This window comes from Podarcis cretensis, assembly GCF_951804945.1.
Source record: "Podarcis cretensis genome assembly, chromosome: 5".
Classification (NCBI taxonomy): Eukaryota; Metazoa; Chordata; class Lepidosauria; order Squamata; family Lacertidae; genus Podarcis; species Podarcis cretensis.
Window position 1 is genome coordinate 4,337,943 of NC_137174.1, and position 17,705 is coordinate 4,355,647.

At 43.1% G+C, this 17,705-nt stretch overlaps 1 protein-coding gene across 4 annotated transcripts in view; it reads left to right on the forward strand.

The window, feature by feature from the left end:
* EFCAB6 (EF-hand calcium binding domain 6) overlaps positions 1-17,705 on the forward strand; it is a 104,532-nt gene that overhangs the window by 46,070 nt on the left and 40,757 nt on the right. For all 4 annotated transcript variants that reach the window (XM_079975090.1, XM_079975091.1, XM_079975092.1 and 1 more), the window contains 5 exons: positions 3,844-4,011; positions 6,447-6,618; positions 9,345-9,459; positions 10,630-10,745; positions 13,142-13,377. In XM_079975090.1, the coding sequence (XP_079831216.1) occupies positions 3,844-4,011; positions 6,447-6,618; positions 9,345-9,459; positions 10,630-10,745; positions 13,142-13,377 (807 nt within the window). The remainder of the gene's footprint in view (positions 1-3,843; positions 4,012-6,446; positions 6,619-9,344; positions 9,460-10,629; positions 10,746-13,141; positions 13,378-17,705) is intronic.

The following is a 17,705-nucleotide window of genomic DNA, read 5'->3' on the forward strand; positions in this document are numbered from 1 at the left end:
CGTCATCCAGTGCTCCTCTCATCAGAGGGGATCTCCTAGGTTAGCCCTATGCTTAACCCTACAGTTGGCCTCGGAATTGTGAACTGATCACCACTTAAAATTCTTACTTGAAAGCAAAGAGCGAGAGCAAGGGAAAGGGAAAGAGACTGAGGTAGCAAAGATAACAGACTGGCTGCAACTGGTAAGCGTGTGCAGGATTTTTGAACAATAAAAATAATTATCAGACAAAGCACTAACAGTTGCCCAAACGAGTCTCAGCATCCCATCACAACCAATTGCTTTCAGCATTGCTACCAAAATAGGATTAATTTGTGTGTGGGCACTTTATGGAAAAAAAAGCTCTGATGTGTGTTTTGCTCTTTTTGCTGTTCTATCTCCAGTTTTTGGGTTTGTTTGTTTTTTGTTAATTCCTCACCTGTCTGCGGCTGTTTTGAGCCGTATGTGATAGCTTTAATCTCACCCAGAGCCGGCCTACCTGCTCCATCTGTTTATCTCAGTCTTTGGCACAAATACGACAAAGGAGGGGGTGTGAGAGTCATAAAAATGTTACCTTTAATGACACTGGAGCCACGATTTACCTAACTGAGTCATTTTCCATTGACTTGAGTGGCTACAAGTTGAGCGTAAAGATTCGCTTCTACCCAGGGCTCTCTCTGACATATAGCCAGGAAACTAAGCTTTACACTCTTTAGTTAGGGTCAAACTAGATTATTGATGCGGGTGGCGCTGTGGGTTAAACCACAGAGCCTAGGACTTGCTGATCAGAAGGTTGGCGGTTCAAATCCCTGCGACGGGGTGAGCTCCCGTTGCTCGGTCTCTGCTCCTGCAGTTCGAAAGCACAGAATGCAAGTAGATAAATAGGTACCACTCCAGCAGGAAGGTAAACGGCGTTTCCGTGTGCTGCTCTGGTTCGCCAGAAGCGGCTTAGTCATGTCTGCGGACAAACGCTGGCTCCCTCGGCCAATAAAGCGAGATGAGCACCGCAACCCCAGAGTCGGTCACAACTGGACCTAATGGTCAGGGGTCCCTTTACCTTTACCTTTAGATTATTGTTACTATTTATTTCATTTATCAATCACTTCCCATAAAGCATCCCAAAGTGATTTGCAATATGACATATAAAACAGGAGGAAGGTGAGAAGGATACTTGGAAGATGGGGGGTGGTCTTGGGAAGGCATGTGCCTTGGGAACTGAGGGGCTGGCCGGATGACTAATGTGGAGCTTGGAATTCTTCACTGAATTAGGCTTTCAAGAGTCCCCAAGATTTGTGAACCTGTGAACTTCAATGGCCTGCCTGGTACTTGTGTTCTACAAATTGTGGTATGCCTCTATAAGGGCAATAGTTAGGTTTTTGCCGAATTACGAATATTTTGGGCAGAGAAAAGGAGGAGAGGTAAGAGTAGAAATGTTTTAGACAGGGACAAAGGATCAACCCAAACACAGAAACAATCCCTCTCTCATTCTTGAGTTCTCCCCCATACATTTCTCCATAATCATGCGGTGGTAGCAGACTGCTTTTGAAAAGTTAAGGCTGACCTCCTTGGGAAGCGAAGAGGTAAAGCACAGTTCCCATACTGCACTAAGTCGAAAGCTAAACTGCCTCCAGACTATCCACGAGGTGTCAGACTTTGGTTACAGTTCATGGTTAGTCTAGAGAGAGCTTAATCAGGAGCCTGGATTCAGACAACACACCCAGCCAAACCTTGGCTTAGTTCAGTGCGGCGCAGTGGCAAAAAAGGCTCTTTCTTGGGAGCTTTTGTATTTGTGCTAGGTCATAGTGTGACATGCAAACAAGGTCATTGTCAGCAAGATACATATGATGTATCCATTGCAGGATTGAACAGCATGACAAGTTCTGCTGGTTGGGTGTTTTAGCTTTAAACTCTGGACCCGGTTCCAGACTTTCTGCTGCCTTCTAGTTTAAGCAATTTGACAAATAGCCGAATAGGAATGTAGTTGGAGCTTATCCATTATTGGTTATGGAACTGTAGAATCACAGAGTTGGAAGGGACCCTGAGGAACATCTAATCTAACCCCCTGCAAGGCAGGAATAGGCATTTGTCTGTTACTGGGGATCGAACCTGCAACCTTGGGGTTCTCAGCACCGTGCTCTAACCAACTGAGCTATCCAGCTGCATTACTTGAATTTGTGATTCCTTCTCCTCCGTAGCTTTCAATGGCCCTGCTGCACATCATATATAGGTCTGGTGCCAGGTGCTGGGCACTTTAGGCACAAAAATATGATATCCTGTTTATTCAGGTAGTTAGCTAAAGCTCCGTATGTATATATGGACAAACATGCACACACACATCAATAAAATATATTGATGATTATGATTACTGGATGTGCCTAGGTTGTCTTTTAACTTCATAGCCAGTCTTTAATGTTGTTTGGCAGCAACTAAGTTAAACTATCAGGATTCAGAGAGAAGTGACTGACCAGCACATTCAAGAAAGTCTGTATTTCTGTCCGTCTGGATTTTAATTTGTGTGGCCTTTGTCAGTATTAATCAGATTACTCCATGGAACAGTGGATGGCAGTATTCATTTGCAAACACTGAACTGACAAGGGATTCCAGATCCACACTGCAACATTTTCACATAAGTCAAATTGACGTGACTCCACTAAATACACTGAAATTGATTGTCATAGAATTGTAGAATCGTAGAGTTTTAAGGGACCCTGAGGGTCATCTAGTCCAACCCCCTGCAAACATGTGCAGGAGGTTTCATAACCAGACAGAGGGACTGAACGTTCGTTGAATCCTGTTTCAAAGGAAGATTTTTGGCAATGAGAACAAAGAACAAATATCTTTCTGACTTTTCACATGTCTAGACTCAACATTCTTACTGACTTGTAAATGGCACTTTTGCAAGGGGGACTTCTGTTTTAATTGGACTCCAATGTACCTTGTTCTTACAATGCTTCATTGTGAAGCTATCTTCAATTGTAATTCTGCTCACCCCTCAACTTTAATTTTTGCTTTTAAATGTAATAACCAAGGATATTTTTTTCTTACATAAAAACAAAATCTAAAGTTATTTTCTGACATAATTTTCAGAGATGTAATAATATAAACAAAATTCAAACCATGTGGTGTTTATAGGATAGTTAAATAATTGCCAATTTTGTGTTGAGCAAAATGCTGTTATCTGCTTTGATCCAGGCAGTAGTCTGGATCATTGTTTAAAATATTCACAATGTTTCTCTATCAACTAGATTTTAAGGTTAAAAACAAGCATTTATCCAAATTATAAGGCAATTAATTCAGACTCAGGAGACCATCCCAGATATAAAAAGTGCAACCCAATAAGTTATCCCTCGGTTTACTAAGGTGAGAATTGCCTCTCAAAGCAGAAAGAAAGAGTAGGGGTTATGGCATGGGTAGGCAAACTAAGGCCCAGGGGCTAGATCGGTTTCTCAATCCAGCCCTCAATCTGGTTCGGGAATCAGCGTGTTTTTACATGAGTAGAATGTGTGCTTTTATTTAAAATGCATCTCTGGGTTATTTGTGGGGCATAGGAATTTGTTCATTCGTTCCCCCCAAATATAGTCCAGCCCACCACATGGTCTGAGGGACGGTGGACCGGCCCACAGCTGAAAAAGGTTGCTGACCCCTGAGCTATGGGTTGCTAGCACTGGCAATCATCTGAGCATCTTTTGACCTCCCATTATCTTAAGGAATAATAGTAATCTCAGTCTTAACTGCTAGTGTTTACCTATCTCTTCTGTTACAGATTAACCCTTCTTGGAACCTGACCAAAAGAACCCTAGGGAGCCACAGAGACGTACACTGAGAGAAACTGTTATGGCCTAACTATTTTAAATATGTTTTCCCCAGATTATACCAGAAATATCAAGATGACACTTCAGAAGGGGTCCTGTACAGGATGCTCTTACATAGTTTAGGAGTTGCCGATTTGCCAAAAGAATTAACTGTTCTCGCTAGCATCCCTTCATCCCGGGGAAGTCAAAGAGAAGAAAAAAAGCAGGCAGACTTTTCAGAAAGGTACTGTGTACGTGATTGCGAATGGAGACCGTTCACTGCCAAATACAGAGAAACACAGTATGTGAAACTCACCATGGGTGGGTTGTTGTTGTTTGTTTGTTTCTTTGTTTGTTTTGCCTTATCAAAACTTTTAAGGCTTCTCTTGACCTTCTTCTTATGTTTTGTCTGAAAAAGAACATCCAGCTTCTCCCTTGTATGTCTCTTTCCCTTTTAAGTCACCCAAGCCATTGGTCACCACCACATCTTGTGGCAATCAAGTCCATCAGCGAATTCTGTGTTGTGCACACAATTACTTTGTCCTGAGTCTCCTGAGTCGCCAGTCAGTTTCATGACACGCCCCCCCCCCCCAATTCTAATAATGATGGGTGGCTTACATGTGAAAGGAATTTAAAAGGATCCTCATAGATGCTTTTTGCATGGTCATGTGATAGAGCTATCAGGGACAAGGGTTAGGTTCTGTTCGCAGTGCAGCACAGTTCAGTGCTTTACTTTTCTCCATAGAAGTGAGACACACCTGCTCACCTATGTGGGACAAAGTAAAGAGCTGAACTTAGGGACATAATGAGGGCTGCCCAGTAACTGAGAATTAAGCCTGCTGCTGTCTGCATAGCACTCACCCAGGCTTCTATTTCTTGGTGTGCCAGAATGTTGAGTTTGTGTGTATGTATGTTGTTCATGTACAAAAAGCCTCAAAAACACTTGGCGCTAGACAGTGATTAAATCTATGCAAGATGTCCTTGCTATGGATCTATGCTTCTTCCTGATGGAATAGCATAAGAGAATCCTTTAGAAAAACCAAAAGAGATGAATATTATTGTTAGCATCTGTCTGTCTCAAGAGAGAATGGAGTGTGCCCCCGGGGGTGAAGTCAAACTGCTGTGATAGCAGCACCGAAGTGACCTCCCCAGGGCTCAAGCTTGGGCAGTGTGTATGGAAGTCCTGCTGCCCAGATGACTGATGGGGTCCAAAGGAAAGCAGAGCAAGATGTTGGGCATCAGCTTGGCTGCAAGAGTTGCAGGAAGGAGGTGTACAAGGCATCACCCAACCATCTTAGGGACTGCACTCCAAATTCATGTAGGGTTTACTCCTTAGCCTTTTCTTCTCCTGAAGCCATCCGGCAAAGCAGCAGAGTTTTAGGATCAGAATTCTCCTCCTAGATAGGCAGCCTTCCCAGGTTGACGAGCCCCATCTCCCCCTCACTTCCATGTGCAGCATAAATATTATAAAGACCTGAATGCTTAGCTGGTAGCTGGTAGGTTTAGGCTGAGTGTATTATGGTTATGCTTATTTCTGTTCTGTACAGTGTCTTAGCAGATATCATGGAGAACGTCAGATCTATTGAATGGGAGAGCTTCAGCCTCCCACCAAAACGCAGCTCTTTCATGTTGGTATAGCTGTTGCAGGCAAAATAATTCAGTGTGATGCACGTATATTGTGTGGATCGTTTCATTCTATAGTTTTGTCAGTAAAGGTAAAGGTAAAGGACCCCTGATAGTTAAGTCCAGTCACAAACGAGTCTGGGGTTGCGGCACTCATCTCACTTTACTGGCCGAGGGAGCCGGTGTTTGTCCGCAGCAGTTTTTCAGGGTCATGACTAAGCCGCTTCTGGTGAAACCAGAGCAGTGCACGAAAATGCTGTTTACCTTCCCGCCAGAGCAGTACCTATTTATCTACTTGCACTTTGACGTGCTTTTGAACTGCTAGGTTGGCAGAAGCAGGGACTGAGCAACGGGAGCTCACCCCGTCACGGGGATTCGAACCGCCGACCTTCCGATCAGCAAGCCCTAGGCTCAGTGGTTTAGACCACAGCGCCACTCGCGTCTGTTTTTAGTTTTGTCAGTAGGTGGCACTAGACTGGGTTTTATCTGAGTTGATTCAGGAAACCTGACAGGTGTGCCCTCTAAGCATATGCCAACTTCTTAACCCACTAAACTGGCTAACATGTCCATGTCCAAGATGTGCAAACAAAACTCTGCTAGCCTTCAAGGTCTACTTTGTTTATTGTTAGAGAGTCATAAGTCCATGTGTGCATTTCTTTGTAATACAGATTCCTTCAATGAATGGAGCTGTCTACATGCACAAAGCTCTGGGTGCACATCAGTGTGCGCTGGGAGGTCTAGGTCAAGTGATAAAGTGCTGTTTTCAAGAGAACATCAACCAGTCTCTAACATTACACCAGTTAGAGACTCTCACAACTCTGGGATTCACTGCCAAACTTGACTCTTCACTGGTTCTCTTTTCAAATGGACCATGTAGCCATTGACATCTGAGGAGCTGATAATTATAGTTTTATAAACAACTGCTGCTTTATGCACAGCTTCTGGTGGGCGTCTGCTCTCTATTATTGCAGAAATACAAATCATTAATGTTTAACCAAATATTTTATGGTACCATATTTAAGATGCTTCTCTTTGTTGCCAATCTTCCAATTTTAGAATGAAACAGATTGAAGACTATGCCTACAAATTCGCTAAGAATAGATCTGTTGATGAAGTAATTGAAAGGCTGAGGGAAAGTATCCTGCAACAGGAAGCTACTGTTAGAGATGGCTTTCTTGCCTTCAGCAAACAAGCTAGTGGGAAATTGAATAAAACTGATTTTCGCAAGGTAAATGTAAATTTATTCGGTCATTCAACCTGATGTGGATTGTTTTGCATTGAGATTTCCTGTTATCTCTTCAACTTAAGTTTCTCTCTCTCTTTCTCTCTCTCTCTCTCTCTCTCTCTCTCTCTCTCTCTCTCTCTCCCCCTCCCTCCCTCCCTCTCTCGTATGTAAAAACGCTGGCATTAACTCTTGTGAAACTCTTCATGAATAAATGTTTGACACACAAACTGTTGCTGCAGTCCCAAGGCAGGCCGTAACAACCTACAGGGGTGATCACATTTCAGATAGTCCACTATGTGTGGCGGGTGGACCGTGTTGCTCTTTGTGGTTCTCATCCCTGACCAGTGAGTTTTTTTAAATTGGTTCCCCCTCTCCTTTGAAAATTAGTCCACTGTGGTCTTTCAAAAGCAAAAAAATAAGCTGCAGAGTGCGATGGGGTTCTGCACCTTATTAAAAAGACCAGGTTCGGATATTTTTGTTTTTTTATTTTAAAGTGCAGCTTGACACAGCCTGGTTATCAACACCTGCTACGTTCAACACCTTTTATTTTGATATTTTGTTCAGATCAGCTGATGAACACTCTGTAGGCTGAATGTTCACTTCCCATAGCTGTGTAGTCTCTTGGCACATTTCTGCACAAAGAGTCAAAGTATGACCAGTTGCATCTTAGCCATAATTCTCTGCATTGTTAAGCTACCTTTGCATTTTGAGTTGGACAATGAAGCTGTGTCACAGTTTGGATGCACAAATTGGGCCTTTTCATTGGTTTGATAAAAATCCCACTTAAGTTCTGCTGGATCTGGAGACCACACCCTTACCTGCAACTAGGGGTGGCCCTCCCTGCTGCCCCCCAAGACTCACCAGGGTCACATGATGGCGTGGCTTCGGGCAAGCTTTTGCAGCAGGCATGGGTGAGGCCTGCATGGAGGTGCTGCCCTGCAGGATTCCACCACCCAAGGCGGCTGCTTCCGTTTGCCTCACGGAAGCAGGCCAGCCCTGCTTACAATGGATTGTCATTGCAGACTGATGGCCTGATTGAGAAGCTTTCAAGATGCATGAAACTCCTAGATTCCAGCATCAGGAGCAGCCTGCTGCATGCAATTCCAGTGGCACTTCTGACACAGAGGCAGCTCACCTGTACAGGAATTCCACCACTCTTGCACCTGGAGCTTTGCACCAGAACCATTAACTCTAATTCTGGGGCAAGGCAGATCTTTTTGTATTCATTGTATTTATGCAATCGCAGCTACCTTTTGTATGCCACACTCCTATGGCTCTAGAATTAAGCATTCGATCTGATAGCAAAAGCCTGTACTAAAGCACAAAGCAGCTAATCTCTTTTCAAAAGCTTTGAAAATCTACTGAAAAGAGTGATAATTTGCTAATTAGAGTATTCTCACTTCTTTTTTTTACATTTTTATGCCATTCAGCCATATGATGCTGCTTCCTTTTTCATTTAATCTCCAGAGCTAAGAAAGTAAAATAGAATAAAATAGCAAGAATAATCACAATTGAAGCAATTACAAAAGGACAAAAATATGCAGTAGAAAGAACATGCTCAAATTAGAAGTACAGGAATAATTTGCAATGATTAAACTGCAGGAAGTATTACTAAACAAGGCCACAATCTTGGAACCACTCGCTTATAGGTCTTTCTACTGAGTTTAAGGGTACTCTCCACAGTAAGACTTAGTTCTAGGCCACAAGATGTGGCTTGTTTAACTGTACTGAGCATGAACTGCCTGCTAGTTCTCACAGCTTTACCAGGAGTAAACCAATCAGGCAGGTGAACAAACCAAAGAGTGGCTGGCTTAGTTTTCCATTCAAGCCAGTGTTTGTGATTTGTTTCTCCCAAACTGTGACGTCAGCTTTAGGTCATGGCTGTTTGTTCATTTATCTTCAGTGAGCGCTAGTGTGGACGTAACACTAAGTGAGCCATTCTGTTTGTTTTCCTACTCAACGGAGGAAGGGGGCAAAAAGCGAGAGTTTGAATTGCATGCACCAGCACACAGTTTATGCACAGCGTGGTTAATGTTTGAATGCAGCTGTCATTTCAACATTGTAGGTGAAAACTATGCTGGGGGGTGGGGCAAGGACTGTTGAGCTTCATCTTATGGCTTGATGGTTGAAAGCTTAATGAGCTACCTAAGATGGGGACATTAGTCACTTAAAAACTGTGGCAATGGAATTCCATACCTGCTCATAGAGGGGCTGACTACAAGGTAAACTGGTACAGGATTACAGTTGTAACAATGTAACCAAGAGATTTGACAAGGAAATGCTTTCTTTGTCATCCTGCAGACAGGTGGGAACAGCAGGTGCTGTCTTAGAAAATGCATTATCTTCTGTGAGTGTAAGAAGGCAATGTTTCTTCAAAAATGGTTCCTGCCACATGCAACTTTTAGAAGTATTTGCACTAAAATAGTTCGAAAAATGTCAAATCTGCTGCCCCATTAACCTTTTTCTAGCTTATTGATTGATTTAGTGAATTTAGTGAAATGTTGCAGCCCCATCTGAACAAGCAAGTTCTCAAGTAGGAGAGCCCTTATTTGAAGCAGAAAAAATGGGCTTGATCCAACCTGAGTTAAGCACTTACAAGTCCTATTTGATTTCAGTGGAAGGGAACAGAGCATTTCCTGTTGAAATCAGTGGGCGTTAAAAGGGGCAGGATTGTGCCTAGTCTTTTACAAAAAAACCCAAACATTCCTGCTTTTTTCTTTCTCCGCCAGCTGTTGGATGATATTGGGATGCCAATGGATGATGAGCAGTTTAATCTACTCATTGAAAAATTAGGATTCCCTGCTGGAGGGCTGAGTTATCTTGATTTTGTCGCAATATTTGAAGGTAACTGGATACTTATTGATACCTTACTATAAATATTCTGAAAGAATGTAAACCTTTTTTTTTTCTTATTGGCTGGGAGGACCTTCTGAGCTTTGCTTATTCTGGGAATAAGTGCTCTTCAAGGCTCAGCCATTTCCCCCAAAGCTGTTCAGGTTAAGGAAGGGGTCCTCTTGTGCAATGGTGGCTGATTTTTCTTCTCCTCCATGTGGGGGAAAATGGCTAGACTCAAGGTTTGTTGGTTTCTTAATTCTGTTGGCAAAAGTGAGAACCAAATCCAAAGAGTAATAAATTGTGGCATAATTCTGCGATTCATGCAGCGTTCTTTTGGCAGCAACATGTGTCTCTTAGCCAATGCCTCTCTGTCTTGGCTTGCTGGCACTAGCAGCCCTGTCAAAGACAGCAGAGAGCCAAATAACTGTAAGGAACTGAAATAACCTAGCCAGCCCATGAGAACTGATTTGCCCCTCTTCCCTCGCACTGAAGCCAAATAGCACCTGTCCCTCGGCGCAATTTTATGTAGGCCCTGGCCTGTTTTTAAAAGCCCCCTGCAAGAAATCTGTTCAGGTCTCAGGTAAGAGTGATTTGGCTTCCCCCTGGCAGCCTGTTGGGTAGGGAAGAATGGGGGCAGGGGAGAGAGAAACGGGGCCAGAAAAAAGAAAAAATGGCAGTGGGGGGGGGCACTGGCAATATGTGAGATTGTGGCCCTAGACTGAGAAAAGCTTGCCAGCCTGCTAGGTATATTTGCGGTGAGCAGTTCAGGCAGTAAATGTTTTTATTGTCCAAATTTTACAAACCTGAAGAGGTTTGTGATATCTGGGGCCTAGGGGTTACGAAATGTTTTTTGAAAGATGCATTTTCTTGGCAAATAGCTGATCACCTAATTTATAACTTTATGCAGTAGGTTATATTTATAGTCTGCCCCCCCCCCCCAATTCTCCAATGAGATTATTGTGATTCTTCCCTCACTTTATCCTGACAACAGCCCTGTGATCTACGTTTGGTTGAGAGGGAATCCGGCTCCAACATCGCTGGGGATCTCAGATGGGGTCTCCCAGGTGCTAGTCCAACATTCTGACTGGTATATCACACTGGTTTCTAGTGTCAGTGATTTGAATCTATTTCATGATTTTGTGGACCATTGGTCACTTTGGCCTGATGTAACTATTTCAGATTCCAGAATGAGTGGACACTCTCCAAATCGACGGGCCAATGCCAGCAAGTGTCACTTTGTGTCTGCTGAGGAATGCCTCGGCCAGTATTGCGATAAGCTTGTGGAGGAATACGGGGTAAGTGCAGCCAGCTCTTTCCTGTTATTTATTGATGTCATGTTTTATTGTTATGTATTTGCATTTCTTTGCACATTTTCCTCATGTGTTGCTATTGTAAGGGAAAGAATGGTATCGATGGAACCCTCAGGGCCTTTGAATCATAGAATCGTAGAATTCTAGAGTTGGAAGAGACCCCAAAAGTCATCTAGTCCAATCCCCTGCAATGCAGAAATCTCAACTAAAGCATCCATGACAGATGGCCATCCAACCTCTGCTTAAAAACCTCCATGGAAGGAGAGTCTACCACCTTCTGAAGGAGTCCATTCCAGAACATTAGAGAGTTCTTCCTGATGTTGGGTTGGAATCTTCTTGTAACTTGAATCTATTGGATTTCTCCTCTGGAGCAGGAGAAGACAAGGTTGCTCCATCTTCCATGTGACAGCCCTTGAGATATTTGAAGATGGCTATCCTATCTCCTCTCAGTTTTCTCTTTTGCAGGCTAAACATACCCAGCTCCCTCAACCATTCCTCCCAAGGCTTGTTTTCCAGACCTTTGATCATCTTGTCACCCTTTTCCACACATATTCCAGCTTCTCAATATCCTGCCTAAATGGTGGCACCCAGAACTGAACACAGTACTCCAATTACTCAAAGTTTCACCTTTAAGAAACTCCCAATCATTTTGGACTCCCTTCTCTTTGAGTATTTCTGACCATGGATCTCACCCGGCAGTTCCTTAAGCTTTTTGAAATTAGGCTTCTTAAGGTCCAAGTAGATGTCCAACTACACTCACGTTTTCCCTTGCCTCTATATCATGAAACCCAAGAGGACATGATAACCTCCTCCCAAGGTTCCCAGTACTCTCATTTCATCCCTGTTGGTGAGGAGCAGGTCCAAGATAGATGATACCCTTGTTGCTTCTTCCAATGGTCAGTGAATCAGCCGAGGAACTTGAGGATGGCTCCTTCTAAGCAATTTCCCTCCACTGTAGATTCAAAAATCCATGTTTCATTCCTGTTCAGATCAATCTTGGAGAAGGTCTGCCTGTTAGGCTGCTTATGCTGTAAGCTGCTTATGTCTGTGTAATGGTTCTAGGGGTTGCTCGTGCATAAGCCGGTGCCAACACCTGGCTGGGTTGTCTGAGTGAACCGTTTCTGTCCGGACAGCCACTCACCCGTGGCTGTCTCAATCACTGGCAGAATCCGTCAGTGGGCGTTTCTTGAACTTCTTCCAGCAAAGAAGCTCTTTGACGCCTAGTCTTCTCCTACTCTCCCTGCGCGGAAGCCTTCTGCGCAAGGAGGGTGTAGGCAGCGGAGGACCCTAACACTCTCCCTGCTGGTCCCTGGCAAGGAGTCATGGGACCGCCTCGCCGATTCCCCCATCTGCCCCCCTTCTCCACTGGTGCTACGCTGATTCTCTTCCCAAGGAAATTGGGCTGCCTCTCCCCATCCCGGGACGTTCTCTGGAATCCCTCTGGAGCTTGCTCTCTCCCTCCGGCACTGATGGCAGTTCTCTGACAGTCTGCTAGCATAAAAGGCAGTTTCCTTCCACAAACTATCCATGTAGGATGAAAATTTGAAGTCCCTTTTCCTTGCCCTTCCAGGAAGGAGGGAGCCTGAGTTTATTGCATTCACAGCAGAGGAAAGAGGTTGTCCTGTAGCTGCAGACGGGGGTTCTTAAACGTTCAGGTGTTCATCAGGGAAGAGGAGCAAAAGAAGATTAGCAACCTTACAAGAAGGAAAAGCTTAGCTTGCAGTAATGAGCTGAGTCTTCCCATCTGGCAAGAATCACTGCTGTGGAATTGATATTCTGAGGCTTCTTCTTTGCTGGGCATGCAGGGAAAGTTGATGGGCAAGCCAGCACTTCAAACTTCTCCAGTCTTCCCCAACTGTAGGGGTGGTCTGTAGGAGGGAGTCAAAGTATTCTATACAAGTGGAGTGAAATTGCTAGAGGTATGAGCAATAGCAGGTGAGGCTTGAAAATTATCCACTGGGTGTGTTCTGAGTAGCTTTGTTGGAGGATATAAGACTCCAAAAATGTTTCTCTTTAAAGTCATGTTGGCTACATATATGTGCTTCAACTAATCTGACTAGTTTTTATAAAGAGATGCCATTTCTGGTGGGCGGAAATAACTTAGAAGGAATCAAATGAACAATCGAATGCAATATGGCGCAGGGCACCCAGTTCCTAAAGCATCTCAGCTTTGGTTTGGAGGCTGTAAGAAGGAAACGCTAGATCATCCCTACATGGCCTGTTCCATAAAGAAACCTAAAGGGACTTCTTCATGTGAAGATCTGGATCCATTTGCAAAACATTTTAAGATGTAAAGTTAGTCTAGTAGTATATTAGTGATTTGTATAAAAAGGGGGAAAAATAGGCCAAGTGTTGATACTAAATTGAATATTCCCTATTAGGATCCATACATTGCCTTCCGTAAAATAGATAAGAACAATGATGGTATAGTCAGCATGCTTGATTTTCGACACCTCCTGGATAGCTTTATGATCAGCATGACAGATGATGAGTACAATCGTCTCCTTGGCATCCTGGGACTGAACATTACTTCTACATTAAACTACCCGGAATTTCTTCAGTTGTTCCAAGCAAATACAACTAGAGACATGCGCCCTTGGTTGCCTTCGTCTAACAAGTAAGGAGGGCAGGAGTCTTATGGATTTACTTAAATTTATGTTATTATTACCTAACATAGGATGCAAGCTATGTTGTGTGGCATATTTCAGGATTCAAGGATCTAAGATTAGATGCCAGCTACTGTTTGATAGTATTGGAATAATTTTTTTAAGCCCTTAGCCAATTTGGTACTTGTAAGATCCTAAGCATACCTGGCAGTGAAGCAACGTGTTGTGATTTCTTAGGATTGCTATTTGTTTATACGTATTTCTATTTCCCCATACCTTTCATTATATTTTAAATTCACCCTTTCCATAATTACCTTTGTAAGCCATGTTGCAACTCATTTGTTGGAAAGTCAGCATATATATCAAGCCTGTTGATCCCACTCCTTTGGTAGCCTTGGACCAAGTTGGTCTTCACCATCTAAATAGCACTGAGTTTAAAAGCTTTCTATTATGTTTGTTGCTCCTAGAATCTTTGGGCACACAATTCCCTTGGAAATGCTACTTGGGAGTTGTGCATATGGCTCTTCAAATTCCAAAACAGCTAAGATGCAGTGCCATATGTTCCTACATATTCAAAACAAGAATCAGCTCACGGTGGGGAGGGGGATGGAGCTGGCTTCAGTCATCTTCTAGGCAGGTGGGCCACAGTTGCTTTCCAAGAAGGGAGAAGGGCGAGGTGGCAGGGAGATGCATTGGCAGCAGCTGCACTGTGCCAACTTCCCAAACTGCCTTGGCCCTTCGCTATCCCTGCAATGCAGGGGGTTGGACTAGATGACCCCCAGGTTCCCTTCTAACTCTATGATCCTGTTTTGCCTGGAAAGCAACAACAGCTCACCTGCCAGAGGGCTAATGCAGAGGCTTCATCCCACTCAGCATAGCAAGCCCTTTCTGTTAAAAGCTGTTTTAAAAAGTTTGTACTCAACACCAATATATTAGAGCAATTGATTTCTAGAAATGAACCTACTTCAGATACCATTCCAAGCACAGAACAAAGAGTGTTTCATCATCTGACTTTCTTTAGAGTAAGACGTCTTTAGTGGGACAGCTGGTAGACTTAAGTCTGTTTCAGAAATGACAATAGTCAAGGTAATGGCCTCGGTCCAGTATACCTGAAGGAGCGTCTCCACCCCCATCATTCTGCCCGGACGCTGAGGTCCAGCGCCGAGGGCCTTCTGGCGGTTCCCTCATTGGGAGAAGCAAAGCTACAAGGAACCAGGCAGAGGGCCTTCTCGGTGGTGGCGCCCGCCCTGTGGAACGCCCTTCCAGCAGATGTCAAAGCGATAAACAACTACCTGACATTCAGAAGACATCTTAAGGCAGCCCTGTTCAGGGAAGTTTTTAACGTGTGATTTTACTGTATATTTGGTTTCTATAGAAGCCGCCCAGAGTGGCTGGGGAGGCCCAGCCAGATGGGCGGGGTATAAATAATAAATTATTATTATTATTATTATTATTATTATTATTATTATTATTGGAAGTACAGTTGACTTGTGTTAACTGTTCTCTGTGCTTCCCAAGCATTCTGAATTCAGGCTTTCTAAATATCTCCCATGAAGAGTCAGGACCCACTAGTTCTGCCCTTCCCCCAACTCCGTCATTTGTGAGAAATACTAATGAAAACAAATAGTACCTACAGCTCTTGAACTTTACTATATTATTTATATGTGTGGACTTTTACAGAGGGCATAATCCACCAAAAATTAATCTGATTTAATTCAGCTGAGTTTAAAAATGCTTAACTTAGGATGCATTTGAACAACTTTGATCCCTATTCTCATTTACAGGTTAATAAAAGTAGGCAGGAGAACTTTTAGTATAAATAAATGTAAAGGGCTGTTCCAGCCAGCTTCCCCCACCCAGCGCACTGGATACCTGAGAAATAAGATCTAATAGGACATGGTGTATTCTTGTATATTCTGTGCAAATTGGCAGGTATAAATGCAGAGCAGTTTGAGCAGACTTATATTTGTATTGTTGGTTGCCACATTTAAAGCCCTATGTAGTTTGGGCCTAATACGCTTGCCATGTTCCCAAAAGTGAAAATACCGACAAGGGTGTTGAGCTTTTTTTGGCGGGGTGTGTGTGTGGACATCTCCACCCCCCCCCCCAAAAAAAGGATTATTAAAACATTGTTTTCCTGGACATTTTGCTGATTAAGCAAAAGTCCGCCCGGACACCATTTTGCTGCCCAAATCCCGGACATGTTCAGGAAAGCCCGGATAACAACAACAACAACAACAACAACAACAACAACAACAACAACAACAGCAACAACAATTTTTTTATTTGTATCCTGCCCTCCCCGGCCAAAGCTGGGCTCAGAGTGGCTAACAACAGTTAAAAATAGCACCGCGTACATAAAATCGCAGTCAATTAAAATACATTCTAGAATCAATTCAGACTCAAATTAATGGCAACTATCAGGTTAGAGTTCTATGAAGATTACAGGAGAGAGGGGGTCAGACTGTGCCCTGGCCAAAGGCCTGGCGGAACAGCTCTGTCTTGCAGGCCCTGCGGAAAGATGTCAAGTCCCGCAGGACCCTAGTCTCTGGTGACAGAGCGTTCCACCAGATCAGGGCCACGGCAACCCTAGCCTAGGATAGCTAAAGGAGCACTTGCTCTCACATGATTTGGACTGCCTAGTTCATTGGGGTGGGCTCTGCTCTGTGTCCCCCTGGGAAATATGTAGGGCAGGACCTTCTTAATGGTAGCACCCAGGCTCAGGAACTCCCCAAGAGATCTGCCTGGACCCATCTCCCATGGCTTTCAGAATGTGAGTAAAAGCTGGCTTGTCTTGGTGAGCTTTTTATGTTGACTGATTGCTCCAGACTTGATGCTGGCTGCCTTTTTACAGTCGTTTTTATGGCTACAGTTTTTAATTTTTATGTTGTAGTTTTTATTTGTTTTGTTTGTCAGCTGCTTTTTCCTGGCTGAAAAGCTGCATAAGAAATTGTCATATAAACCCACACTGTTGTATTGTATCAATGCAATCAGATTACCCATCTCAGATCCAAGTGAGTTCCACTTCTTAGGGTCTTTCCTCCCCTGTTTCCAGGCAGGGTCCATGATTTAAAGCTCAACATTCTTTTTCTCTTTTTGGGGATCCAGAGCTTTTCCCACAAAAACCGACTCTTTAAAGTCCAATCGTTAGTCCACAGAAAACAACAACCCTGAATTTCCGTTTGCTCCGATTCAGCTTTAAAGAGCAGGTTTTCACAGGGAAAGCTTGGGGCGGGGGGGGGGGGGATAGCGCAGACCCAGATATCAAAGCATAGACCTCTGCCTTGGAAAGAGTGAGGCAAAAGTTAAGTAGGGACAAACTGTTACTGTACTATTGTATGACTGATAGCTTTTGAACAAGCAATAAAGATGTGGATTTAGTTATAGATTTAGTACCAGACTGTACACAATTGCTTGATGGGTGCATGTGTTTTTTTAAAAAACCATTAACAGGATAAATAAAAATAAAAATAAATAAATAAATAAATAAAATAAAAGTAAAAATAAATTAATTTCTTTAATTAAAGAAATTAAGACTCAAGGTTAAACTGTATCTTACATTAGTAATAACTATTTTATTTCAACACTGAAATGTGCTAGGTTAGTTTTGTAAAAGTGTTGCAAAATCTTTCCTAGATTAAAAGCAATGTGAGTTATTTAATTAAAAATAATTATTTTACAGTAAACATGCATACACTTGGCATGGTTTCATGTGTAGGAGGAGAGGTTGGAAATTGACTTGAAATAGTCTAGTTAGCTCTTCATCCTGTTTTTAAGGTCTTTAACTGTAATTATGAGTTTTGAAGTTTGTGAGAGATTGACTTATTGGCCACAAACTAGCAAAAGTTCAATGAGTCTGAATAAGTGGAATTACGTGTCTGGAAAAACTATTGCAATGTCATGTGAGTCAATTCACTGTTAATCTTAAATAAATACAATAAACATGTTAAGAGCCATTCGACACAATACATAGGATGAGGTACTGCTGTACCACTTTATACTGTAGATGCCAGGGTTATTGTTATTTTTTTATCCCACATAAACTTTGCCTCCCTATAGTAAATCTGAAACATCAAAGAGGGGGCTAAACTGGGACTGCAAACTCAGTCACACTTACACATTTTTCTGCCCGAGGCAAAGGACAAAATGGTGCTACATATAGAAACCTACCATCTAGATCAGCAAACTTTTTCAGCAGGGGGCCGGTCCACTGTCCCTCAGACCTTGTGGGGGGCCGTACTATATATATATATATTTGTGGGGGGGGGGGAGAGAAGAACGAATTCCTATGCCCCACAAATAAGCCAGAGATGCATTTTAAATAAAAGGACACATTCTA